The following is a 27632-nucleotide window of genomic DNA, read 5'->3' on the forward strand; positions in this document are numbered from 1 at the left end:
TAAACAGCCATGATCTTGTGGACAAAAGATTTTAGTTCAATTCAAACTTGCATACCAAATTGAGCTTTGGATAATTAAAAAGCCTGTCACATGTATAAGGCACTGTTTTTAAGTACAAATGAGTATCAGTCAATTTTAAGTGAAAGGTCAACTTTTTGCCGCAACCAAGTTAGCGATAATATACTGGGCATTCAATTTACTACATTTTGAATTTCAGTTATTCAAAGTATATGATTTTGTAACTTTTTATTTGTTTATCTGGTAATGTTTTGAAATTAAAATGTTGTGTTTCTGAATTCTGAAGGAAGTTGACCTACCTATTCGTTCCCCTGACCCTTCATATATAGAAAGATAATGGCTCAGTGTGGTCAGGAGAATAGGACAGTCTATCCCAGATCATCTCCTCAGCCCCTGATGAGCTTCATCACTCACTGAGGGGCACCTTGACGATTTTGTTCCTTTCGTATATTGTCCTACATTCCTAGCCTTTTCCTCATGTATACATTTTCATTGTATGTTTCTTCCCTTTTCGTGCATTTATCCACACTTGCCCTATCATGACTGAAGATCTGTCATGATGGCCCTCAAGGACTATTGATGTCTGCCGTCCTGGAGATGATCAGGTGTTGGGAACAAGTGAGATTGATGATGAGAGTGTCCATGTATGTGAAGATTGTCCTCTTCTCCTGACCACACTGTTTATCTGATCCTTTTCCTCTTCCTATCTTTCTATACCTGTCTTGAAAGTTTAAACTGAATGTTGTCAAGTGTGGTAAAGAAGATAATTTTCCCATGCAAATGGACATGTGTTGAAGAGAATGATGTTTCTTGATGTTTCAGGGAGCTATCTGGGAACTGTCATCTGCATGCCGCTGTCAGGATTCCTGAGCGACCTGCCACTGGCTGGTGGCTGGCCTCTTGTGTTCTACGTGTTTGGAGTTCTGGGAGTCGTCTGGTATATTCTCTGGCTGTTCCTTGTCTACGACTCTCCCGAACAACATCCCAGGATCACCGAAGAAGAGAAGATCTACATTCAGTCCTCCATCGGAGCCACTGAGAAGAAGGTACACGGACATACATTTTTATTATAAATGGTTTTCCACAGCTGCATGGGAAGTATAGCTGTGGGCACCCTGTGCTGAACATTGTAGAAATTTGAAAAATTTCATACTCAACTCCATAAAGAAACAGGACAAGGCTTGATCATACATACACTGTCAGACATTATGCTGCTAAGTCAGCACAAAATCTAAATGACAGGTGTTTCTATACAGGATTAGAGGAAGTGCACAGGTTTGCAGCACATTTTTGTCATTTGAATAAGTTCTGTAGTTAAAAGAAAGAAATTAAGAAAGAAAAATTATAAAAATTATACACTGTTAGCAGTGTTCAGTAAGCTTTCTGATGATCATAATATTAATTGTGAAATGGTCACAGTTATTTACCTATGGGAGAAAATACTTAGGAAAACTGAACTGCTACTTCTGCCAGAGGAATATATGTTTTCCAAAGTTCATAGCAGGGACTGGCATGTTTCTTACTGGAAGCATGCTGTTAAATTGCTTATGAAGTCAAGAAAGGACTTTAAAATCTCTGAAAAACTATTTTCATTAATTCAAAATCAGTTAGTTCCTTGCCAAACTATTCCAAACAATATATTACATTACTAGAGGGAGATGCTCTGTGTAACAAAGTAAAGAAAGAGAAGCTTGGTGTAAGTGACACATTTTATAACAAGGTACGTATTTCTCATACCCGTGGTACTGAGTTCTCCATATCCTAGTAACTAGCAATATGCTATATTCTTACTTCTAGTTCTACTTTACTGCATTACTGGTATTTATATTTTTCTTAATAAATGGTGCAATCTATTTAAAAAATATAATAAATTATTCTGAAAGTTCATTATGGCAATGAAAACGTTTTTTATCCATTTGAAATGTTCAAATTGTGAATATATCACTTGTTGTGTTATGAAGGAATATGAAGCTGTTTTTCTCTTTAATACAGTGCAGTAGTAAAAAAAGGTTTAATGTGAAAATTATTTAAATCCTGCTCATGTGATTCCTTTTTACGTCGCACTGACACAGATAGGTCTTATGGCGACGATGGGTAGGAAAGAGCTAGGACTGGGAAGGAAACGGCCGTGGCCTTAATTAAAGTACAGCCCCAGCATTTGCCTGGTGTGAAAATGGGAAACCACGGAAAACCATTCTCAGGGTTGCCGACATTGGGGTTCGAACCCACTATCTCCTGGATGCAAGCTCACAGCTACGTGCCCCTAACCGCACGGCCAATTCTCCCAGTCATGTGATTCCAGTTCCACTAATCACATCACTGAGTTTTTCCCCACACATATTTAAATTTCCAGTAAATGAAAGAAGCAGTATTCCAACTTTACAACTTATTTATAATTTGTTTTTTGTAAAAGTTATGATTTCACGAGACAAGTCACTCTGGAAATAAGCCTTTCAATTATGGGTGAATAAAAGTACATTGTAGTACGAGGATGTTTTTAAGCCTGAAATATTCAAAAGTATGACAAAAATTTGAAAGAGGAAATTTGGATGCAATTCTTTTTGACATATCCTAATACACATCACGTCGTAAATAGCTGTCAAATTCGGTTATTCGGGTAAGAAAGGTAGCGGGAACAAATATATGTTCTGTTGTGAATAAAATCCTTATGGTTTAATAAATAAAGACTATTTCCAAACCCAAAAGCCATGAGATAAGAATGAACACAAATGTTCACTGCTCTTTTTGTATGGCGTTGAAATAGAGACTCTGACAGATGTAATTAGGGTATCATGGACATGCAAACACCTAAATTCCATGAAGAATAAAAATAAAGAGGAAGCTTCAGCATCTTTCTATACAGTACAGAATATGGTTAATCACTTGTTTGTTTGCTCCTTTCCACTGCTTATATTGCCCTGTGTTCCTAGTCTGTTACCATCTTCTGTCTCTATCCAACTTTCTCCTGAAGATGTCAAAGACTGTCCTCTTGATGAAGCTGATCAGGCTTGAGGAGAACTGGGTGTTCCTCTGCTGATGGACTGTACTTATCTTTCAGAAGAACCTCCCTATCCCCTGGAAGGCTGTGCTCTCCACGCCTGGACTCTGGGCTTGTGCGATCATGCACCTGGGTATGGGATGGAATTTTTTTAGCCAGATCACTTACCTGCCGTCGTACATGGCCAACATTCTGCATTACAAGATCGAGAATGTAAGTTTAAAGTGCACCACACTTGTTCACAGTAGGACTGTTTAATTTAGCTGCAACATCAGACCCACAAGGAATCAGAACAACCCACGATGATGGCAAAGAGCTGTTGTGAGAGATGAACTGTCAACATTGATTTACCAACTTGTTTCAGTATCTTCAGTTAGTCACCACTACATCTGCTAACAGATAACATGACATTCTGAGGCCCTTCAAGTGTAAGAAAGACATTACTGAGTTGATAACTGCACTTGACGAGCTTTAGGCAATTTAGCTCTGTTAGCATAATGAGTGTAATTTATATTTCATTTAGTGTATGTAATTCATCTCAAATTTTGAATTAATAAAATCCTAGCAAGGACATTGAAGCTGATCCCAAAACACACAAGTACTGTTGATGACACTGTACAGTATACTGTCTGCTACATCAACCTGACACCCTTCACTGCTGCTGGCTGAAAAATTCATCAAAGAAAATAAGCCTAGAATGTGAACCTTGGATAAAGAATGAACTTCAAAGGCCCCCAACCCTACACGGCTCCTGCCCAGATTTCACCTTGTGTGGATTGCATGGGTTTTTTTTAACAGAATGTGCACTGGGCACTGTAGAAGTGCCTCTGTACTGCAATCCTGGCACCCACAGTCTTCTCCAAGCTGCAACTACATGGAAGAATTCCAGACAGTGGGACACATCACCTTCAGGTGCCCACACAGAAGTGCGACTAGCTACAACAATTGGATACCCTAGCTGAGTTCATGTCTTCATTACTTTTTTTGTACTTTTCTTGCTCTTTTTTTTTATTGTTCACATCTCTCTCCATCTCTACATGTCCGACTCCATGGCTAAATGGTTAGCGTGCTGGCATTTGGTCACAGGGGTCCCGGGTTCGATTCCCGGCAGAGTCGGAAATTTTTACCATCATTGGTTAATTTCCCCGGCATGGGGACTGGGTGTATGTGTCGTCTTCATTATCATTTCATCCCCATCATGACGTGCAGGTCGCCTAAGGGTGTCAAATCAAAAGACCTGCACCAGGTGAGCCGAACATGTCCTCGGACACTCCCGGCACTAAAAGCCATACGCCACTTCATTTTTTATTTCTATCTCCACACTGTGTGTTTACTCTGTTTTATACGTTATTAATTAATTGTATTTTCATTTTTTTTTTCACAATATCTATGTGGGGCATAAAGTAGTGATAATCCCAAAGTTGCCACTAACGTGTGTACTAGAACCATATCACACTTCTTTCTTATCCAATTTAAAATGTTATATATACTATCTTCATTATCAACAAGCCACTAGCTTTAGGGTGATGACATAACTTAATAGCAAACAAATATTTAACCATGTAATTTCCTTACAAAATGGTTACCTGTAGAGAGTTTAACATCCTATCAATCAACACTGATCTGCATTTAGGGCAGTCGCCCACGTGGCAGATTCCCTATTGTTTCCTAGCCTTTTCTTAAATGATTATAAAGAAATTGGAAATTTACTGAACATCTCCCTTGGTAAGTTATTCCAATCCCTAACACACCTTCCAATAAATGAATATTTGCCCCAACTTGTCCTCTTGAATTCCATACTGTGATCTCTCCTACCTTTAAAGACACCACTCAAACTTATTCGTCTACTAATGTCGTTCCACGCCATCTCTCCGCTGGCAGTTCATAACATACCACTTATTAAGTTAAAACAAATCGAGTTTATTATATGGTCAACCTTCTCAATACATTACATTCATAAGAATGCTTAACATTTATACATTACAATCAATTGGGACATGTTTCGCCCTTATTGTGGGCATCCTCTGCCAAATCCTTTTCCCCAAAATCGCAGATCGATTCGATGTTGTCAGACAACTAGTATTTTAGATTACATCTGATTAATTTATATCTAAATTATGCATTCTCCTATGATTATACGTAAGTGCCCTTACGTGTTTTTTTGTGTATACAAGTGTTTTGTGTTTGTTATCTACGAACATTGTCTTAAAAAGACAGAACAGTACCTAACTATAAGAAAAATTTTGATAGATGTCAAAAAGACATTCAATGAACAATTTTATGACTGTTTCAGGAGCAGCATAACTTAATTTTAATAATTTGCTTTGACTGTTAGTATAGTTTTGACTAAGATGTATTTGTTGCTTGCTTCTTGTTTAAATGGGCCTAACATCGAAGGTCGTCGGCCCAAAATGTATTTGTTAACACATAGTATTCTTACAATCAAGTGTTAATATAAATTATTATGAGAATATCAGGATCCCGACGATCTCTGATTTCGGGGAAAAGGATTTGGCGGAGGATGCCCACAATAAGGGCGAAACATGTCCCAATTGATTGTAATGTATAAATTTTAAGTATTCTTATACTTGATTTGTTTTAACTTAATATATAAACATTCAATTAGGACCAAACATGAAATTTATTACACGTAACATACCATTTAGTCGAGCAGCTCATCTCCCTACTCCCAAGTCTTCCCAGCCCATACTTCACAATATTTTTGTAACGCTACTCTTTTGTTGGAAATCACACAGAACAAATCGAGCTGCTTTTCTTTGGATTTTTTCCAGTTCATGAATCAAGTAATCCTGTTGAGGGTCCCATACAATGGAACCATACCCTAGTTGGGGTCTTACCAGAGACTTACATGCCCTCTCCTTTACATCCTTACTACAACCCCTAAATACCCTCATAACCGTGTGCAGAGATCTGTACCCATTATTTACAATCATATTTATGTGATTACCCCAATGAAGATCTTTCCTTATATTAACACCTAGATACTTACCATGAACCCCAAAAGGAACTTTCACCCCATCAACACAGTAATTAAAACAGAGAGGACTTTTCCTATTTGTGAAACGCACAACCTGACTTTTAACCCTGTTTATCATCATACCATTGCCTACTGTCCATCCCAGAGCATTATCCAGGTCATTTTGCAGTTGCTCACAATCTTTTGACTTATTTATTACTCTATACAGAATAACATCATCTGCAAAAAGCCTTACTTCTGATTCCACTCCTTTACTCATATCATTTATATATATATATATTAGAAAACATAAAGGTCCAATAATACTCCCTTGAGGAATTCCCCTCTTAATTATTACAGGGACAGATAAAGCCTTGCCTACTCTAATTATCTGATATCTTTCTAGAAACATAGCCACCCAATCAGTCACTCTTTTGTCAAGTCCAATTGCACTCATTTTTGCCAGTAGTCTCCCATGATCTACCTTAACAGATGCCTTAGACAGGTCAGTCGTGATACAGTCCATTGGACCTCCTGAACTAAGATATCTGCTATATATTGCTGGAATCCTACAAGCTGAGCTTCAGTGGAATAACATTTCCTAAACCCATACTGCCTTCTATCAAACCAATTATTAATTTTTCAAACATGTCTAATATAATCAGAAAGAATGCTTTCCCAAATCTTACATGCAATGCATGTCAAACTGACTGGCCTGTAATTTTCAGTTTTATAATCTATCACCCTTTCCTTTGTACACAGGGGCTACTATAGCAACTCTCCATTCATTTGGTATACTTCCTTCATGCAAACAATAATCAAATAGGTACTTCAGATATGGTCTTTAGTATATCGCCTGAAGCGTTATTAATTCCAGCTGCTTTTCTAGTTTTTAACTTTTGTATCTTACTGTAAAATGTCATTGTTGTCATAGGTAAATTTTAATACTTCTTTAGTATTAGTAACCTCCTCTGCTTTTGCCTTAAAGTACCCATACCTACCCTTCCATTTTTCACTAAAATTTTTATGACTGCCATTATGTTTGCCATCATGTTATCCTTAGCTGACTTCTTTGCTAGATTCAATTTCCTAGTAAGTTCCTTCAATTTCTCCTTACTTCCACAGCCATTTCTATTTCTTTCCAATCTCCACCTCCTTCTTAGTCTCTTTACTTCCCTGTTATAATATAGTGGATCTTGACCATTCCTTACCACCCTTAAAGGAACAAACCTTTTTTCACATTCCTCAACAATTGCTTTAAACCCATCCCACAGTCTGTTTACATTTTTAATCACCGTTTTCCACCGTTCATTGTTACTTTTTAAAAACTCCCCCATGCCTGCTTTATCAGCCCAGCCATATGGTACTGCATAATAGTCCTACATTAAGGCCTTGCTTTCTATCACATTTATTTTTAACTACGACCAAAACAGCTTCATGATCACTAATACCAATCTATTACTTTGGTTACTCTATAGAGCTCATCTGGCTTTATCAGCACCACATCCAGTATATTATTCCCTCTAGTTGGCTGCATCACTTTCCTAATTCTAGAGTTACATTATCTTAAATCTCTGACTGCTGATGATGGGCAACTTATCAAAGAATTAATTGTGTTGGGATAAAATAATGAAGAATGGTATCACTTGTGATTGCTGGAGGAAAAGTCACCTGAAATATGAAGACCTGTTATGAAGCATTGTGGAAACAAAGATGCTAAGAAAGTTAGTCACTGTCAGTAGATTGGACTGAGTTTTCAACAATTTGACTTTCTGCTCATCCAGGAGAAAATGCACAAACACTGACTCCAATGGGTTGTGCTGCAAGCACATACAGATGAGGTACAAGCTGGAAGTCCTAAGGGACCAACTGTTATTAGTCGGGTCAAGCACTATGATCTTGTCCACTGTTGTAATGAGCTGCTTTTCCACATCTCCATTCTGAAGATCATCTGTTCCACTCATGAAACCTTTCCTCAACTTCAAATGTTCTGTAATGTGCTGCTAGTCATGCACTGGGTGTTGTTCAGATGTCACTGCCATCTTGACGAGTTGCAGAGCAACTTTAACTAGTTTGACACGCAGTGAAGGGCTCGCATATCCTCAAACTGGATAGCAAAGCAACCAAGCCATGGTGTTAATGGTTTTCACTGAAGACCCCCAAGAACTGGAAGTGCAAGATAAAAACCTGTAGTGTCTGGAGGGAGAGGAGGGAGGACACTGAACACTACAAAGCTTAATGAACATAACCATGGTTAAATAATTGAGGTGTAACTTCAGACATCTTGACACAGGCCAGGGCTGTGACATATGTGGATGATAGGAAAGGTGCTACTGATACAGCCGTTGTGCTGTATCATGCCTCACCTCATTAGTTTCTCTGTAACTGCATAACATTCGAGGATCCAACCACCTTCCAGTCTTAAGAGACAGAACTCCAAAGAACGCTGTATATTATGTTTTAGTGAAAATGGAACAAATGTCTATAAAACCTCATCTCGTGATTTATTCTCATGGTCTTTAGCTTCTGACAAGAAGACATTGATCACCTCTTCTGATGTGTTTGCCGTACGAAAGGACTCCTCCATTGAACTCCCCGTTGAGGACTTCATCGAAACTAGCAGGGTCCTTACAAGGTCCTACCAGCTGGACAAAGGTTTTACAAACAGGTGTTACTCTTGTAACCCTTTACTTTTGTCCCAACTTGGAACTGTTCATTATGAAATACACTGACTGACAGAGCAAATGCAACACCAAGAAGGAGTGGTCAGAACTTTATGCCAATTGCAGGGTAGACTGACGTCACTGAGGTATGCTCATGATGTGAAATGCGCCGCTGTGCTGCGCACGTAGTGAACGATAAATGGGATACGGTGTTGGCGAATGGCCCACTTCGTACCGTGATTTCTCAGCTGACAGTCATTGTAGAACGTGTTGCCGTGTGCCACAGGACACGTGTATAGCTAAGAATGCCAGGCCGCCGTCAACGGAGGCATTTCCAGCAGACAGACGACTTTACGAGGGGTATGGTGACCGGGCTGAGAAGGGCAGGTTGGTCGCTTCGTCAAATCGCAGCCGATACCCATAGGGATGTGTCCACGGTGCAGCGCCTGTGGCGAAGATGGTTGGCGCAGGTACATGTGGGACGTGCGAGCGGTCCAGGCGCAGCCCGAGTGACGTCAGCACGCGAGGATCGGCGCATCCGCCGCCAAGCGGTGGCAGCCCCGCACGCCACGTCAACCGCCATTCTTCAGCATGTGCAAGACACCCTGGCTGTTCCAATATCGACCAGAACAATTTCCCGTCGATTGGCTGAAGGAGGCCTGCACTCCCGGCGTCCGCTCAGAAGACTACCATTGACTCCACAGCATAGACGTGCACGCCTGGCATGGTGCCGGGCTAGATCGACTTGGATGAGGGAATGGCGGAACGTCGTGTTCTCCGATGAGTCACGCTTCTGTTCTGTCAGTGATAGTCACCGCAGACGAGTGTGGCGTCGGCGTGGAGAAAGGTCAAATCCGGCAGTAACTGTGGAGCGCCCTACCGCTAGACAACGCGGCATCATGGTTTGGGGCGCTATTGCGTATGATTCCACATCACCTCTAGTGCGTATTCAAGGCACGTTAAATGCCCACCGCTACGTGCAGCATGTGCTGTGGCCGGTGGCACTCCCGTACCTTCAGGGGCTGCCCAATGCTCTGTTTCAGCAGGATAATGCCCGCCCACACACTGCTCGCATCTCCCAACAGGCTCTACGAGGTGTACAGATGCTTCCGTGGCCAGCGTACTCTCCGGATCTCTCACCAATCGAAAACGTGTGGGATCTCATTGGAAACCGTTTGCAAACTCTGCCCCAGCCTCGTACGGACGACCAACTGTGGCAAATGGTTGACAGAGAATGGAGAACCATCCCTCAGGACACCATCCGCACTCTTATTGACTCTGTACCTTGACGTGTTTGTGCGTGCATCGCCGCTCGCGGTGGTCCTACATCCTACTGAGTCGATGCCGTGCGCATTGTGTAACCTGCATATCGGTTTGAAATAAACATTAATTATTCGTCCGTGCCGTCTCTGTTTTTTCCCCAACTTTCATCCCTTTCGAACCACTCCTTCTTGGTGTTGCATTTGGTCTGTCAGTCAGTGTATGTATTACAAGTCAGATGAAGTAATTACAAATACATTACTTTGCCACAATGTCATGGCAATCATGCCAATGATTATGTAATCAGTGTGATGTACAAACATTGGCCGATACAGCCTGTAATGACTCTGCTCGCCCTGAATGAGGAGGGAGCTAAAAAAGATGCTCTGTAAATAGACATAGTCAGCCGACTGGACATGAGAGTACACTCAATGCAGTTGAAACTCAACTTTACTACATGGAACGTGCAAATGACGTCAAACGGCAATTACGGCTCGGGAAGTGAAAAGATATGCCATTGACATTCCTGTTCTGGAGAGAGTCCGTTGCCTGCCTGCTTGTGGTTCCAGAATTGGCATCTACAAGCCTACAATGTTAAACAAACTTCCAGATGTTGCTTAAGGATTTGTGCTGAGTATTCTGATGTAAGGTCTCCAGTGGTTTGTCACCACGTAAGTGGTAGTTGATGTCTCTTGGACCGTGACCATGGACTGGGATATTACAAATAAATTAATCAGGTATCCATTGCTGTAATATCATATGTAAAGGAATGAATAACCTCACAACGGCCCTCAGGCAAAACAAGCACACTTTCAGCATGTGTTCAAGATCTGTTCTGTTACTATATGTACTGTACAACAGCTGTTCAAAATGTTGACGGCTCTGATAACGACACACTGTCCTGGAGTAGCATCCCAGCAGATCGGCTGCAACAATCCTAGCAACCAGGTCCATTGGAGTGTTGGCAGGAGTCTTGCATTGGTTTCACAATAACTAGGGTTCAGATCTTTCATCCATCCATTATCTAAAGGCTAAGACACATCGCACGGTCTTCAGCAGTCCTTTTCATCGTGACATAGGAAGCAAAACCCAGCTGAGTGATTATGTTCCTAACGTATGAGAGACGTGGTCTTCCTCTCGACTTCTTCCCTAGGACCTTTCCTTCGAAGACATTTTGGAGAAAGGTGTCATATCGTAGGACGTGTCCAAGAAATTTAGCTTCCTTTCCTTTGCTCTATTGAATAAAGGTACGTTTCTCATTAACTTCATTCAAGATTTGGATATTGGTCTTTTTTTCTGTCCAGCTTGTCCCTGTCAGTCTTCTCCAGAAGCACATTTCAGCAGCTTCCAGTGTTGATTGTGCTTGTTTTCCCAAAGTCCAGGTCTCACAACCATAAGTTAACACACTCCAAACAAAAGTTTTAACAAATTTCTTCCTGGTTTCAATTCCTATGTGCTTATTTAACATTAGATTTTTCTTGTTTTGAAACACTTGCTTTGCCATAGCAATTCTTCTTTTGAATTCTGTTAGCCACTGATTATCATTGGTAATAACACTACCCAGATAACAAAATTCTTTAACCTGATCTATTTTTTGACAGCCTAATTTAATGTTTGTTTTCAAACCCAGTCCATGGTCACAGTCCAAGAGACCTAAAAATTATCCTAAAATTGTCCAAAAATGCTCTTAAAAAGCTACATAGGACCAAAAACATGGAAAATATATATTTCCAACGAATGAAGGAGCCGTCACCAGGGAGTACCATGCACGTACGCAGTAATGTGCCACTAGAGACCATGGATTCCTTATATAAAACACTTGGCAAAAATCACTGAAGCACCTCTGAAAGTTTGTCAGTAGAGTTCAAATCCATCCTGAATTTGATGGTGAGCAGTTGCTGACACAGCAGTCTGAAGCTTGTAACTGCAGGCAAAAGGAACTATGAATGAACATCATTGTCTTTTTATCCTTTCTGAAGTTAAAAACTTAACAACTCTGTTGCTGATGTTGCAGAATGCAGCTCTGTCAGCAGTCCCATACATTGTGGGTGGTATAGCCAGTGTCATCAGTAGCCTTTCACTGGACTGGATTATAACGTGGAAGTTAGTGACTCCTCTCACCGGCTTTAAGATCTTCAATGGAATAAGTGAGTACAGTTACTAACTCTCCTATCAATTTTGTGTGGTTAATTCTCATATTCCTTGTCACTGATTTCATAATAACTAGGGTTTGGATCTTTAGGACCTAAAAATTGTCCAAAAATGCTCTTAAAAATAGCTAAATAGAACCCAAACAATGGAAAATATGTACTTCCAATGAATGAGTTTTGCCACTAGTTCTTTTATTATCATCAATGTCCCATTCCAGTCGCCCGGCTGTAGTTTACTTCTATATATTCAAGATATAATTCACTATGGAATCTTACTGCACTCCTTCAAATAATTTCGTTACCAATTAGTAACCGGTCTTGAGGCATTCTCAACAGATGACCATAGAAATATATTCTCTTCTTTCTTACGAAATCTGTTATAGGTTCTATTTCCTGATATACTGCTGCATAACTGCGTTTCATCCTACAAAGGTAGCTTTTATGCAGAATGCATGTCATATTTGCAACTCCATTAACTCATGATACTCACTGGTGACTGCACAGAGAAATTCTGCTTCTTCTCCTCCTCCTCTGCTAAGCATGTACTGGTAGATAGGTCCAATAACAAAACTTTGAAAAAAAGAAAGGGCCAAACATGTGTGTTGTACTCATTCCGGGCCACTCCAGTTCTAAAAACCATGGGTTTTCCTTGGGCTGCAAAGTAAACAAGTGTTCCACTATTTACAATTCTCACCTGTGACTGCAGGAATGTTGAGAATGGAACGCTGCAAAAAGCACATCCGTAGCAGTAATGCTCAATTCAGTTCATATGCTTCATCATCTTTGAACAAAGCTCTGGATCTCAATAGCCTGCCACTTCACTGATCTCCGCTCTAATCGTATGGCTTTTAGTGTCGGAAAAGTACCTGGTGCAGACCTTCTGCGTTCCGATGTGGTAGGGAGAGTGTCAGCACATAGACTACTCCTGCGAATAAACATCCCCATCCAATGCCCTCTCTCCATAGGAACACTACAGAGAGGTTTAGTACTGAATCCAGGCTTTTGTCACACAATCTAGTGATAATAAATTGTAGAACACTAACCTCTCGTACCCCACTGGCGAGGTGTTAGCCCAGATAGAGCAGGTGGTGGCGAAGAGTAGGCTATTCTATGATCTGCCTTCGTATAATCTACTTGGTTACCAACACTTGAACACAAATTGCATATTGCACAGGAGCAGACAGTATGGCACATCAGCTTCATTGTGTTACTGTCTTGAAGGGCTGGTACCATCATAATTATCATATATTTTACTAAGAACATGCAAAATGATTTAAATTCTGAAGGTCAAAATAAGACATCTGTTCTCAAAACCATGCTACCATGGCAACAACAGTCACTTTCTAAAATATTGCATTGAATCAAAGGAGCCTCCATAGCTCAGGAGGCAGCGCGTTGGCCTCTCACTGCTGGATTCCGTGGTTCAAATCCCGGTCACTCCATGTGAGATTTGTGCTGGACAAAGCGGAGGTGAGACAGGTTTTTATCCGGGTACTCCCATTTTCCCTGTTATATTTCATTCCAGCGACACTCTCGACTATAATTTCATTTCATCTGTCATTCATTAATCATTGCCCCAGAGGAGTGCGACAGGCTTCGGCAGCCGGCACAGTTCTTATCCTCGCTCCTAGATGGGGGCTTCATTCATTCAATTCCTGACTTAATCGAATGAGTGGAAACAGGCTGTGAATTTCTATTTTCATTCAAACTACAAACTACTAAAGGTTTCAATTAGTTATAATTAGAGACATCTGTTTTACAAATAACAATATCATGACATTTTTGCAAAATTTTACAAATTTGGTTGCAAGATTATTTATCTTTAACCAAAACTGCAAACTAATCGATAAAATTATGTGTAATCACTCTTCGGTCCAAGAAGCATAATGAAAAATTGATTTAGAATATGCTGCAGTCTCTCATCTAATAAAGCAAATCCATCGTACGAGAACACCAGAATATCATGTTGATGTGATTACTCTGAAATGAGAATACAGTATACAGGCAGTAATGTAGACTAGGCCCTACTTGTTAAACTGGCAGGATAAACATTTTCAAAATATCCATGTGTTTTCAGCTGGTTTCTTGTACATAAGTGAAAATAAAGTATATTTTACTGCAAATATGCTATCAATCATCTTTTGGTTTAGTTTGTATTGCTGAAAACTGGAAACAGAACTTATAAAAAAAGTTATTGACAAAATGAAATAAATACAGTGAAAAAATACCTAAATAACTTTTTTTTAAATGATGAAATTAGGCAAAACATTTTCACCAAATATAGGTGCCTCTAGTTATGACTTACAAAACTAAGATTAAGTCAACATTTTAGTCACTTTTCTGCAGTATTCACATGATTTCCAGTTTAATAACATTCAATTAATCACTTAAGAGTTCACTCAAATCAATATTATTTTTCTCAGTAGGCAGAAAATCTATTAAAGTAAAAATTGCTATAATGAAGTAGAAATGTTCTCTACCTTGTAAATCATAACTCAAAAAGTAATCAAGATATCTGGAAAAAATGTTATATAACTGAAATAAAGCAAAAAGTTGGAGCTTAATAAAACAACTCATTTCTTCTCACTTCTCAATGAGTTTACTTATATAAAAGGTCATTAGACTTCACATTACCATCTGCTATCAAATTATTGTAAAATAATATACCTAGGTATATTTTTTATTTGTAAAAGTGTTTGGAAAATGGATAAAACGGGCAAGACAACATAAATTAAGGGCATGATGTTTCGTCACCCTACTTCTAAGTCACACACATCCTTCAACCTTTAAGGACATCAGGAGATCCTGACAAAACTTTACTGTATTTCATCAATACATATTTCTCTATTCCAGCTGGACTTGGAGCTGCCTTGACCTTAGTGCTCATTCCCAGTGCAGGATGCAGCACTATCTGGATCAACTTGCTTCTAGCACTCAACGGGCTCAGCCTGGGGGCACAGTATGCGGGTAATGGCATGAACCTGCTCGTGTTGGCCCCCAACTTCGCCGGCACTCTGTACGGTATCTCCAACACGATGTCCAATGCCGCTGGGATACTGGCACCGTATGCTGTGGGCTTTCTCACCAACGGCAGGGTCAGTAAATCAGCCACTATGTCTCCTTGACTGTTTGCGTGATGAACTTAAAATGTCCACATGTTTATTTGGGACTGTTTAATAAATCATGTTGTTATTACTAATTACAATAGTAGCAGTGCCTGCGGCTCTGCCCCCAATGCAGTCAGAATTAGGAATCAGACATGAACACTCTTGGTAACGATAGTGAACTTCACCTCTATCACATTTAATCTCTTTTCTCAGCTGGAGACAGGGAACACTACTTCTGCTTTAGGCACTGTATTCTCTTTTAACAGTCCCAAAGGTACATTTCTATAAGGAAATGGAACAAGGTAAAATTATTTTGTTTTTATAGCGTACGGTAGTATGCGATACACTTCTCATTAGTGTAAAAGCATTTTAAAAAGAAATGCAAGTATAGTTATAAAATGGTAGCTAAAATAACGAATCTCCATATGAAATTGAGCTCTGAACCGCGCTTTTCCTAAACTTGTTTTAAGTCAAGATCGTGTTCAAATTAGAAGCAAACTATACCATAGGGAAGTTTATTTTTTTCTCTAAGCGGCTACTTTAACATACTTCAAAATTAGGGATTCTTTATATATTTAATTGTGATTTTAATAAAGCTCTGCTTATTGACTTCCGAGTGTCGGCCGAATTCTAGTGCTGGTAGTTCAGCCAGTTTCCGTCAGATGCCGCAGCGTCACAAAGCCTTGTCCTTGAAGAGGGATGATGACAGATTAGCTCTTACCCATGCAGGGATGTGGTGAGTGAGATCTTCAGCTGCTATCAGTTGCTTCCTCACCCTTGCTTCATAACAAGTGCCAGTGGACACGCTGACAATACTTCGTTACTCGCTAGTTGTGGTATGACCTTTCAATAGCACGTTATATTTTTTACCGAGTGCAATGGAATGGCAAAATGCTCGATTTGTAATAAGACATTAAACTTTATTAAAAATTTTAACACTGGGCGAGTTGGCCATGCGGCTGTGAGCTTGCACCCGGGAGATAGTGGGTTCGAATCCCACTGTCGGCAGCCCTGAAGATGGTTTTACGTGGTTTTCCATTTTCACACCAGGCAAATGCTGTGGCTGTACCTTAATTAAGGCCGCGGCCGCTTCCTTCCAACTCCTAGGCCTTTCCTATCCCATCGTCGCCATAAGACCTATCTGTGTCGGTGCGACGTAAAACCACTAGCAAAAAATATTAACATTCATCGACATTACTCTTTAAAACACGCCGAAGAATATGACAAATATGTTGGTGAAGAACACCATGAAATTGCGAATGAACTTAAAACAGCTGCCTTATCTGAGGTAGATGTTACCTGACTTTAATGAATTGTCTTTGTTATATTAGTGACGCAATGATGCTTACTATTCAAAATAAGACAATTAACTTATTTTTATTGGTAATTGTAGGTCGGAGGTGAATCGTCAGTTTGAATAAGCTACAACATATCTTACTAAAAGAATGGCTAAATGGGGTAACGTTACAGAAAAAGATGCAGTAATGGTTGAGAATCCGCATACTGAATAAGTTAGTAGTTGCTAGTAGAATAAGAATAAATTGCTATAAATATACGTTGTTCCTCTTTCAGTTGTAGCCTATTACAATATGGGCAGTGGCGGTTCTAGATACTTAAAAACCGAGCTGGATAGCTGCAGTCGCTTAAGTGCGGCCAGTATTCAGTATTTAAAGATAAAAATTTCATTGTTCCGTATTGAAATTATTGATGTTAAAAATTAAATAACTGGAAAGGAGGTTCAACCTATTCAATACTCAAAAGAAAGAAACGTAGCAATCACATTTCTATTTAAATGGGACCGGTTTCGACCTTAGTCTAGGTCATCATCAGCCATAAAAAACATGTAAAATGTTTATGAATGTTGGAGGTCAGTTTCACTCTCTGTTAGGCACAAAGACACGACACCACATTCTGTCCTGCACAAAGTCACAACACTACCAATCAACATGCGAAGATCAAAAAGGCTTGAATTCGCAGATGAACAGATCTGTAGTAGAAAGCCGCCAGCTCCCGGTGACCAGCGCGGCACACTCAAGGTCACGCGCTGCGGCCAAACACCAAAGTAGAGTGGAGAACGTTTCGAAGGTCCAGAACCTGTCACGGCTGCGGGAAGCCAAGTACGTATATAAAAATATACGACGCCAATTAGTACAAACGAATGAGCACCCGTACTCCAGTTAAGTTCTTGGTAAACAGTTGACTTGAAATCCAACCAAATTTTTCTCTCCATTCTTTTGACATTGTCAACATGTACCCTAGTATTCCAATTCCAAAATTATTCCCCATTATAAACAACAACCTAAACAAATTCAGTAACCTAAGTAAACTTGAAATTCAAGACTTCATGTCTATTTTAAAATTAGTTCTCAACAATAATTATTTTACCTTTGACAACACCATTTATCAACAAGATGGCTTGGCTATGGGCTCACCTGCTTCTGGCATTCTTGCTGAAATTTACCTCGACTTCTTAGAAAACACAAGAATTAATAATAATAATAATTTCTCCAACATCCTCTTTTGGGCGAGATATGTCGACGACACATTGGTAATATTAAATGAGGAATCAACCAACGCAGCCTCTACACTTCTTCATATCAACAACTTAGACTCTAACATTAAATTCACCCTCGAATCAGAACACAACCAAACTCTTAATTTTCTAGACCTAACCATTACTAGACATCCTTCTTCTTTATCTTACAAAATTTTCAGAAAACCAACCCAAACAGCAACTACAATAAGACAAGATTCTTCGCACCCCCAAGCTCATAAACGTGCTACTTATAACAGCTTAATTTTTCGTGCCTTCAACACCCCTATGTCCAAAAAAGATTTAAATAATGAATTAAACACCATCCGCAACATTGCTAAATTTAATGGCTTTAACAACTCCTTCATTAACCGCATCATCAACAAATTCAAACACCGTCCAAAAACCACTTTATCTAAAGACACAATAAAACCAACTGCTTTTTCCACCTTCACTTTTACTCAAGATGCTTATAAAATAACTAATATCTTTAAAAAACATAATATGAAAATTTCTTTTAGAACTAACAATAGAAGTCTTGATATCTTACACAACTCTAAATCTCTAAATAAGTCTAATGCTTTTTCTAAATCTGGTGTATACAGATTTAAATGCAACAACTGCAGTTCCTCCTACGTCGGACAAACTGGCCGCAACTTCAATATCAGGTACTCTGAACATGTCAACGCCATTAAATACGACAGATTCTCTGCCATAGGACAGCACATACAAGACTCCAAACATAGTTTCACCAGTATTGACAATGACATAAACATACTTAAAATCATTAACAAAGGCCCCCTCTTAAACATTACTGAAAATTACTTTATCCACCTTGACCAGTACTTCAACCCTAATTTCAATTTAAACGACATTTCTGAAAAACCCAATATCCTTTTTGACTTCCTAATTCTTCTTCTCAAAAATTCCAAATTCCAAAACTCCAATTCTATTTTCCATGTCTTACAAAGTTCCCACCCACATTTTCTACCTCCAATAACCCACCCTCCTAACCCACCTTAAACTACCCCTCCTTCATTTCCCTATCTTATCTTTCCTCATTACCATCTAACTTCAATTTCTTTTATTCTTTCTCTTATTTCACTATCACTCTTCCTCGTTTAATTTATTCTCCTCTTTCAAAAATTTTTGTCTTGCGCCAACTTCGACTACTTCAATCATAACCTAAAAATTTTTTCTTTTTAAAAATAGCGCACTGTGCATATAAGTTTTCATTTGTTTTCCGATATTGCGCTTTTTACTACATTTTTTTCTTCTCTCTACAATTGTTTTTTCAAGTCAACTGTTTACCAAGAACTTAACTGGAGAACGGGTGCTCATTCGTTTGTACTAATTGGTGTCGTATATTTTTATATACGTACTTGGCTTCCCGCAGCCGTGACAGGTTCTGGACCTTCGAAACGTTCTCCACTCTACTTTGGTGTTTGGCCGCAGCGCGTGACCTTGAGTGTGCCGCGCTGGTCACCGGGAGCTGGCGGCTTTCTACTACAGATCTGTTCATCTGCGAATTCAAGCCTTTTTGATCTTCGCATGTTGATTGGTAGTGTTGTGACTTTGTGCAGGACAGAATGTGGTGTCGTGTCTTTGTGCCTAACAGAGAGTGAAACTGACCTCCAACATTCATAAACATTTTACATGTTTTTATGGCTGATGATGACCTAGACTAAGGTCGAAACCGGTCCCATTTAAATAGAAATGTGATTGCTACGTTTCTTTCTTTTGAGTATTGAATAGGTTGAACCTCCTTTCCAGTTATTTAATTTTTAACAGTATTCAGTATTCGGGATATAGTAGGTTTGAACCCCACTGTCGGCAGCCCTGAAGATGGTTTTCCGTGGTTTCCTATTTTCACACCAGGCAAATGCCGGGGCTGAACCTTAATTAAGGCCACGGCTGCTTCCTTCCTACTCCTAGCCCTTCCCTCTCCCATCGTGTCGGTGCGACGTAAAGCAACTAGCAAAAAATAAAATAAATAAATAAATGGGGTGGGGGGCTGTTTGGAATTGAAAGTCTTGGTAATGGAATTCAAAAGAAAAGTAACCATGTTTATGAAAATACAATGGGCAACATTAGCACAACCATTAACATGTTTATTTCAAATACGTTATACCTGTAAATTATCAATTTCTTTATTAATCAAGGAATTTTAAAATAATTAATTCACTAAAACTGAGCCCCCAGCCCCGCCAGGGCTAGAATCGCCACTGGATATGGGTTTAAATCTACGTTTGTTACTAGTGTGCACGGAAACTCACCGCTGCACTGCTTACCTTGCTCTCGATACGAGGCTTGCAGGCGGACCTCCCCTGTTTCTGCATTACAACCCTCCTTGAGGCTCCGTGCATGTGTCACTGTTTGTAATACCCATTAAAGCTGGGACAGATAGAACGCAACCGTTTCGGGAACACAACCGTTGTTGAATGAAACAATTACAAGAATATAACGGTTTTTCAGTTGCAGTGCGGTGGTGGTGATTATTGTTTGGTTTTTTGCTAGGGGCTTTACGTCGCGATTATTGTTTTAAGAGGAAGTACAACTAGGCAACCATCCACTATATAACTCTAATCAGAGAAAAAAAATGGAAGGGATCCGACACTTCGAAAAATGAAGGTATCGGCCTAGGAAAGACAAGGGCCACGAAAGGCGTGAAAATGAAAAACTCCATAGGCCTCCTTACGTAATACCGTCGGGGTCAGAAAAGAACAAGAGTTGACTAAATGTGGTTGGATAGGATAGATGAGAGAAGAGAATATCGTCTACTGCAGCTGGTTATTCAAGGGAAGATACAAGGCAAAAGATGACCAGGAAGAAGGCGCATTCCTTAGATTGATAATTTGAAAACTTGGTTCAACTGTTCCACTACTGAGCAACAAGAATCTCTATGATGGTAGCCGATCTTCTGAAAGAAGATGAACCGAGCTCGATAGCTGCAGTCGCGTACGAGCGGCCAGTATCCAGTATTCGGGAGACAGTAGGTTCGAACCCCAGTGTTGCCCCCTGTGGGTGGGGGTGGTAGAACAACACCCACGGTATCCCCTGCCTGTCGTAAGAGGCGACTAATAGGGGGCCCAGTGGCTCTGTACTTCGGAGCATGGGCTGGCGACCATGGGGCCCTTAGCTGAGTCCTGGCATTGCTTCCACTTACTTGTGCCAGGCTCCTCATGTTCATCTATCCTATCCGACCTCCCTTGGTCTACTCTTGTTCTCTTCCGACCCTGACGCTATTAGATATGTGAGGGCTAGGGAGTCCATTTTCGCGCCCTTCGTGGCCCTTGTCTTCCTTTGACCGATATCTTCATTTTTCGAAGTGTCGGATCCCTTCAATTTTTTCTCTCTGATTAGTGTTAATAGAGGATGGTTGCCTAGTTGTACTTCCTCTTAAAACAATAATCACCACCACCCCACTGTCGGCAGCCCTGAAAATGGTTTTCCGTGGTTTCCCATTTCACACCAGGCAAATGCTGGGGCTGTACCTTAATTGAATCGATTATTTCAGAAACTAGTCAAGCGCCAAGTCTGTTATTTTTGGGAAAATGAAAAAAAATGTCTAGCATCAGACAAAATGTTATGGTAGGGGTTTTAATATTTTAGCACGAAAGTATTATATCTCTTAATAATTTCTATCTAAGGAAAAATATTTTGCGCTTATTAACTTTGCTATAAAAAACCGGAAAATATGTCCACTTAACTGGTTTCTGAAATAAACGAGTGTCGCAAGCATATTTTTATGGGATAATTCTTGAGTTTTGAAGGGATTTTGTCATAAACCCCATATTTGTTTTAAAAAAAACATATTTTAATAGGTTTAGACTGTATTGCTGAAACAAAAGGATGAAATCATCAATGCCTGCTCATCATGACAAGAGGTAATCAGTCCTCATAAACAAACTCCACAGCACATTCTGTCTCTGTATTAGGCCATTGTAAAATGCTGTCATAAAAGTGTTTATATTCCATCAGGTAAGGTTTTAAGGCATTTAATTCACGCATCGTCTTGATATTGATGGGCACCTAAAACAAACAGTAACAAAGAATAATGTAGGGCTCAGACCAGGTACTTCCTTGTCTGAGTAAGAAATATAACCTTCTCCTTTTACCCTTGCATTCCGAATAATATTACGCGTGTGAGTTTGTTTGTCTACCACTCCTCGTTTCCTTTTTAGATCCAGGTTCGTCTTCTGATTTTTTTTTTGCTAGTGGCTTTACGTCGCACCGACACAGATAGGTCTTATGGCGATGACGGGATAGGAAAGGCCTAGGAGTTGGAAGGAAGCGTCCGTGGCCTTAATTAAGTTACAGCCCCAGCATTTGCCTGGTGTGAAAATGGGAAACCACGGAAAACCATCTTCAGGGCTGCCGACAGTGGGATTCGAACCCGTTTCTGAATTTTCAAACATATCACTAAGAATATAAAAAACAAAAGAAACATTTTTTGAATCAGTTGTTCACAAAACTAGGAACATGCGATTCCAGAAACACAACAATGACAACAAAAACAGATGAACAGCTGGTTATTCTGGATTCAGAACAGCAGCGTCAACCGGAAAGGTACCAGCAGTTTACCGCAGAAACCAACCAAGCGGTGTCACTTAACTGGTTTCTGAATTAAATACGAAATTCAACGTAATGCCTGACCATTATAGGACAACGTTTCTTGACTGGTTTCAGCACCAAAATGTGTGTATACCCTCTTAGTAACATATTCTGCCATTAACTCATTTTTCCATTTTTTGGCACTTGACTGCTTTCTGAAATAATCGATTCTATTAAGGCCACGGCCGCTTCCTTCCCACTCCTAGCCCTTTCCTGTCCCATCGTCACCATAAGACCTATCTGTGTCGGTGCGACGTAAAGCAACTAGCAAAAAAAAAAAAATGACACTTGATGAAGAGGGATATATCAAAGTGAGGAGCCCGGCACAAGTAAGTGGAAATAAAGCTAGGACTCAGCTAAGGGCACCGTGGTCGCCAACCCAGACTCCCAAGTTCAGAGCCCATGGGGCCCGCTTTAGTCGCCTCTTACGACAGGCAGGAGATACTGTGGGTGTTATTTTACTACCCCCACCTACAGAGGGAAGTTCCAGTGCCCCTCAGCTGTGGCGTTCTTTACCAGCACCATTTCAGAGTTTCATAACGGGTAGGTATACAAAACCGTCATTTACAATCCTTGTATTTCATGGAAATGGGGTTTTCCAACGTAACTAGAAAAACTCACATGTCAGATAGGTCATTCCGGTGAGCAGCGTTGCTATTGGCTAAAGCGCCTAACGTCACCGAAAGCGAGAATGAAGTGGTATTCTTTTGAGCTTAGTAGTTACTCTAATTACACTCCACTCAAGTCATGAAATACAGAACTAATGGATATTTAGATGCTGTAACATTTATTATTTAAAACTTATACGAAAACATACGACTTCAAATCCGTCTTTGTAAAGACAAAGAGACTTTCACAACGGCTCGAAGGTTGGAACGCAGGCCTTCTGCCCCTTGGCAGGTTCGATCCTGGCTCAGTGCGGTGGTATTGGAAGGTCGACACGTTAAAGAACTTTTGCGGGACAACATTCCGCCACCTTTGCGTCTCCGAAAACAAGTTATTTTATCAAATTCAAATTTTAACACAATATGCAATGGGATGTTTTATACATTGTTTATATATTTCAGAACTGTTTGTTTCCAAGGGAAAAAAATGTTATAAATTTGTATGGCTTTTTTTTTTACTCAGGGTTGTTGGAAAATTCCGTTCTTGGTCGCTTTACAATCTTTATCGTATGTCCAAAGTATCACTGTGTGACTAAAAAATTTGTAAATGAATTCTTCTGTTATATCAGTTTGTATTTTCATGGGATAGAATTATATTATGTATCACTTACTGGCCGGTACAGTGAAAGACGTGAGGCAGGGACGGGGTTGATGCACTACTTCATTTCAACATCGGAAACAGTGTCCGGCGTGCTGGCCATTGGTCACAAGGGTCCCGGGTTCGATTCCCGGCAGGGTCGGGAATTTTAACCATAATTGGTCAATTTCTCTGGCATGGGGGCGGGGTGTATGTGTCGTCTCCATCATCATTTCATCCTCATCACGACGCGCAGGTCGTCGCCTACGGGAGTTAAATCAAAAGACCTGAATCTGGCGAGCCGAACTTGTCTTCGGACACTCCCGGCACTAAAAGCCATACGTCATTTCATTTATTTTTGTCGGAAACAGTACCTTATTTTGACTGCTTTGCTCAGCACTAACCGATGTTCAATAATTTCCTGGAATGTTTCACATTCCGTACAAATGTCAACACCATCAACTCCGTGCAAGTACTGTATCACAACTTCCTGGTGACAGACTATGTGACGCTGAAGGGTGAGAGGGGAATCGCTCTTTCGGCTTTGGCCTTTCTTACTGCCATCTATGCACCCGCGATGTAACTATCAGTGGAGTTAGTTGTCGACATCAACGAGACTAGTGGCGATATTTTGAAATAAAAGATGGATCTTGAGCTGACTACGGCCGCCTCTTAAAAGATAAAGATCAGGATCCTAATTGCTTTGGTCAAAATGTTACCATTGCCCCTAATATCCATCTCACAACATTATTGAGGTCATTTTGCAGTTGCTCACAATCTTGTAACTTATTTATTACTCTGTACAGAATAACCTCAAGTCTCTTAATACTGTTGAAATGAGTGGCGATCAACAATATTCTGTAAGAAACAAGTGAATTAGGTGGACTTAGGACATCTTATTCATAAGTGGGAAGTAATGAGAATGATGGCTGGTACAAGCATCAATGGCAGGAGGTTACTCGATATGAGGAGATAAAGCCTTAGTTAGGAATGAACACGATGAAGCTGTGCGTATGAACCAACTTTGGTGGTGGGGTTGTGAGAGGCGAATTTAAATTATTTATTTATTTAACGTATGGCATTACACATGAAATAAAATGTTGAAAGTATAGGGTAATAAAAACAAACTACTGTATTAGAATTTAAATGTGGATTGCTCAGTCCACTGAAGTGCAGATGGAAGAGCCAACAAAAAGTTGTTTATAACTCCAGGAAACAAACGTTGAGGGCATTTAGTCACTATGTGCTGTTGCCATTAAAGTATACTTTTAAGTTCTTATTTGTAAGTCGGTTGTTCAAATGGCAACACGCTGTCTCTGTTTTGGATAAGTGAGGTTTCACTCGACACTTGCAGAACTATTGATAAACTTAACCATAATAGGCATTATCTTTGATCCTGTATTGACTTGTCTGAATCTAACACAGAACTATTTAAAATAGTTTTACTTGAGTCCGCCTTGTCTTTGTACCTTATAGCCAAACTTCTTCCAGACTGTCCTATGTATCATTTACAAAGAACATGTTAATGCAGTAAACATAAAAGATGGGAGAACTTATGGTTGAAAAGAATCATACATTTACAGACATTTCCAATGACATGGAATTAATACATTCAGCCAAAAAGGGAAAATTCATGAATGTTTTGGAAAGTTTAGAAATTTATCTTGCACAAAAAAATGATTTTGAATCAAGTTTAAATGAGAGAAGTACAGAAGATTATCCATTGTATAAACTAGAATTTGATAATTTAAGGAACAAGGGACTTGTTCAAGAATTGTAGGTCCAATTCTGTTACACAGAGTCTTTCCACAAGTTCGTAACATACACTTAACACTGCAACATGGTGGTAGCTTTCTGGCCTGTTACTGAGCTTTCCTGGTTTCAGGAAGGCAATAACCTTGGCTTTCTCAAATTCAGATGGAAGTTTACCTGTGATGAGGATGTCAATGGAAAACCATGCCAGCCAACTCTAGTGTTCTTCCCACGGTGGAGTAAAAACTCTGGATCTGTACTGTTGCAGCCAGTAGCTTTACCTGCCTTGAGGTCTTTTATGGCAATATAAACGTGTGCATTGGTAAATGATAAAGCAATTGGAGCTGTTGTCTTTAACTGTTTTATATTGTCTTTGATTACTATTGCATGATGTTTATCAGCTGATACCCTTGAAACAGACATAATGTGAGAGGCAAGTTGATTAGCAGTACCTGCAGGTTGTTCGTGTACTGCTGGAGCCTCAATCCAAGTTTGCGTAAAAGACTCCATGCTTTTCGACAGGAGTGCTGAAGTACATATTTTCCGTTGTTTTATTCCATTTCTTCCTTCTGGACCAATCTAGACTCAGAAGTGTTTTTGAGCATACTTCTGGACTCCCACTCTCAAGGAATTCCTTATAAAGTGTTTCTGTTTCAGGACTCCATGCTGAAACACATTCTTTTTGATAGCCTATTGGAATGTGCTGTTTTTGCTGTTGAAAGAATTGCACCAAGAAACCTTTTGTAGTTGGAACTTACTCGTGGAGTCCTTCTGATGACCTTGTGTACTTCAGTGGAGAACGATTCCCAGTCAGCCTTAGCAAAGTTCCACCAAGGGATGCTACTAGAGGAATCTACATACCAGTTTCTAGAAGGGTTGGTCTGCGATGGGTGTGAGGGAAGTCTGGCAGAACTCTTTTTATTGCAGAGAGCAGATCTCCATTGTCATCTTCTCTTATGAAGCAGAGATCTGGATTGTAATTTCTTTTCCAAACTACAGATTTGAAAGTCCCATTTTCCTTAGCATTGAAAACTAGATATACATTGTGTTCATCTGTCCATTCAACAAGGTGCATGGTGACTGTTTAAGTTCCTCTGCATAGATTGCAGTTCAAAACTGAGGTAGGCCAAGGAACTAATGGTGGTTTATAGATGTTTGTAATTCTGATATTGGTGACCCACCTATATACTGTCATCAGCAGAAACATTGACAAGTCTGCAGTTTTTCACTTCATTTAGAACATACACACAATGGTACACTGCACCAACACAAATATGTACTGAGATTTTTCCTCTGGAATGTTGCTGGCTTTCATCTGCCGTACGGTATGCGTTTCTTGAAGCAGAACAACATTCATTAATTTATCTCTTAAGAATTTTCAAGAGGAGTTAATATTTTTAAGAACTATTACCCTCAACATTAAATTGGTGAATGCAAAGGTTGACTAGGAGAATAATGGACTTGGCCATGAAGGGCAAGAGAAGCAGAGGTTGAGGAAGTGCTTAGTTAATTCACAGAGGTCTGGAGACTGAAGGCAGAAAGACATAGTTTCCTACAATGAGGATTTATCAAGCTATACATTTTTTACTGACCCTGTACAGTTTTACCTCAGACAGTCATTTCTGATAAAAGGTACGTAATAATGCATGCAGTATGAGATATTCTCACCAGATGACTTTACATTTAGAATAATACAAATTGGAAAGTGTCATTCTATTTTCTTGTTATAAACATTAGTCACCTAACAGGCAACTGAGAGGTATCAAATGTTTCTTCTTGAGCTGTATCTTTCCAGCCCTATAACCCTCCTGCAAAATCACAAAACAAGACTTTTTCACAGAGAATTCTTCTTTTCTAAAGCAAAACCGTCACTCGTGGAATATCATGTTCTACATTTCCTCTGCCATTGGTCTTGGGACGTACATCTTCTACCTGCTGCTGTGCACTGACAAGGAGCAACCTTGGAACACTCCACAGGAAGGTAAATATCCTTATATATAATTCCATAAGGAACCCACAAATATGGGAGGTGCTGATTCTTGAGATCATAATCGCAGCAGATCATTGTTCCTCTAAGGGTGGTGTGCACCTACTAAGACTAAGTTCTACTTCCGTAGTAAAATACTCTTGAAGTCAGCATTCGGCGACTTCCATACGACAGTAAATTACTTCCAAAGTACACTGACTGACAGAGCAAATGCAACACCAAGAAGGAGTGGTTCGAAAGGGATGAAAGTTGGGGAAAAAACAGAGACGGCACGGACGAATAATTGATGTTTATTTCAAACCGATATGCAGGTTACACAATGCGCACGGCA

At 39.9% G+C, this 27632-nt stretch overlaps 1 protein-coding gene across 3 annotated transcripts in view; it reads left to right on the top strand.

Annotated features, from left to right (window-relative positions):
• Positions 1-27632, top strand: part of LOC136884567 (putative inorganic phosphate cotransporter) — a 97848-nt gene that overhangs the window by 60033 nt on the left and 10183 nt on the right. For 2 of the 3 annotated variants that reach the window (XM_067156826.2, XM_067156825.2), the window contains exons 6-10: positions 841-1064; positions 3077-3229; positions 11931-12063; positions 14920-15161; positions 27175-27295. In XM_067156826.2, coding sequence (XP_067012927.2) covers positions 841-1064; positions 3077-3229; positions 11931-12063; positions 14920-15161; positions 27175-27295 — 873 coding nt within the window. The remainder of the gene's footprint in view (positions 1-840; positions 1065-3076; positions 3230-11930; positions 12064-14919; positions 15162-27174; positions 27296-27632) is intronic. The other variant, XM_068229781.1, reaches the window with a different exon arrangement.

The sequence above is a fragment of the Anabrus simplex genome, chromosome 12 (genome assembly GCF_040414725.1).
Source record: "Anabrus simplex isolate iqAnaSimp1 chromosome 12, ASM4041472v1, whole genome shotgun sequence".
NCBI classification, from domain to species: domain Eukaryota; kingdom Metazoa; phylum Arthropoda; class Insecta; order Orthoptera; family Tettigoniidae; genus Anabrus; species Anabrus simplex.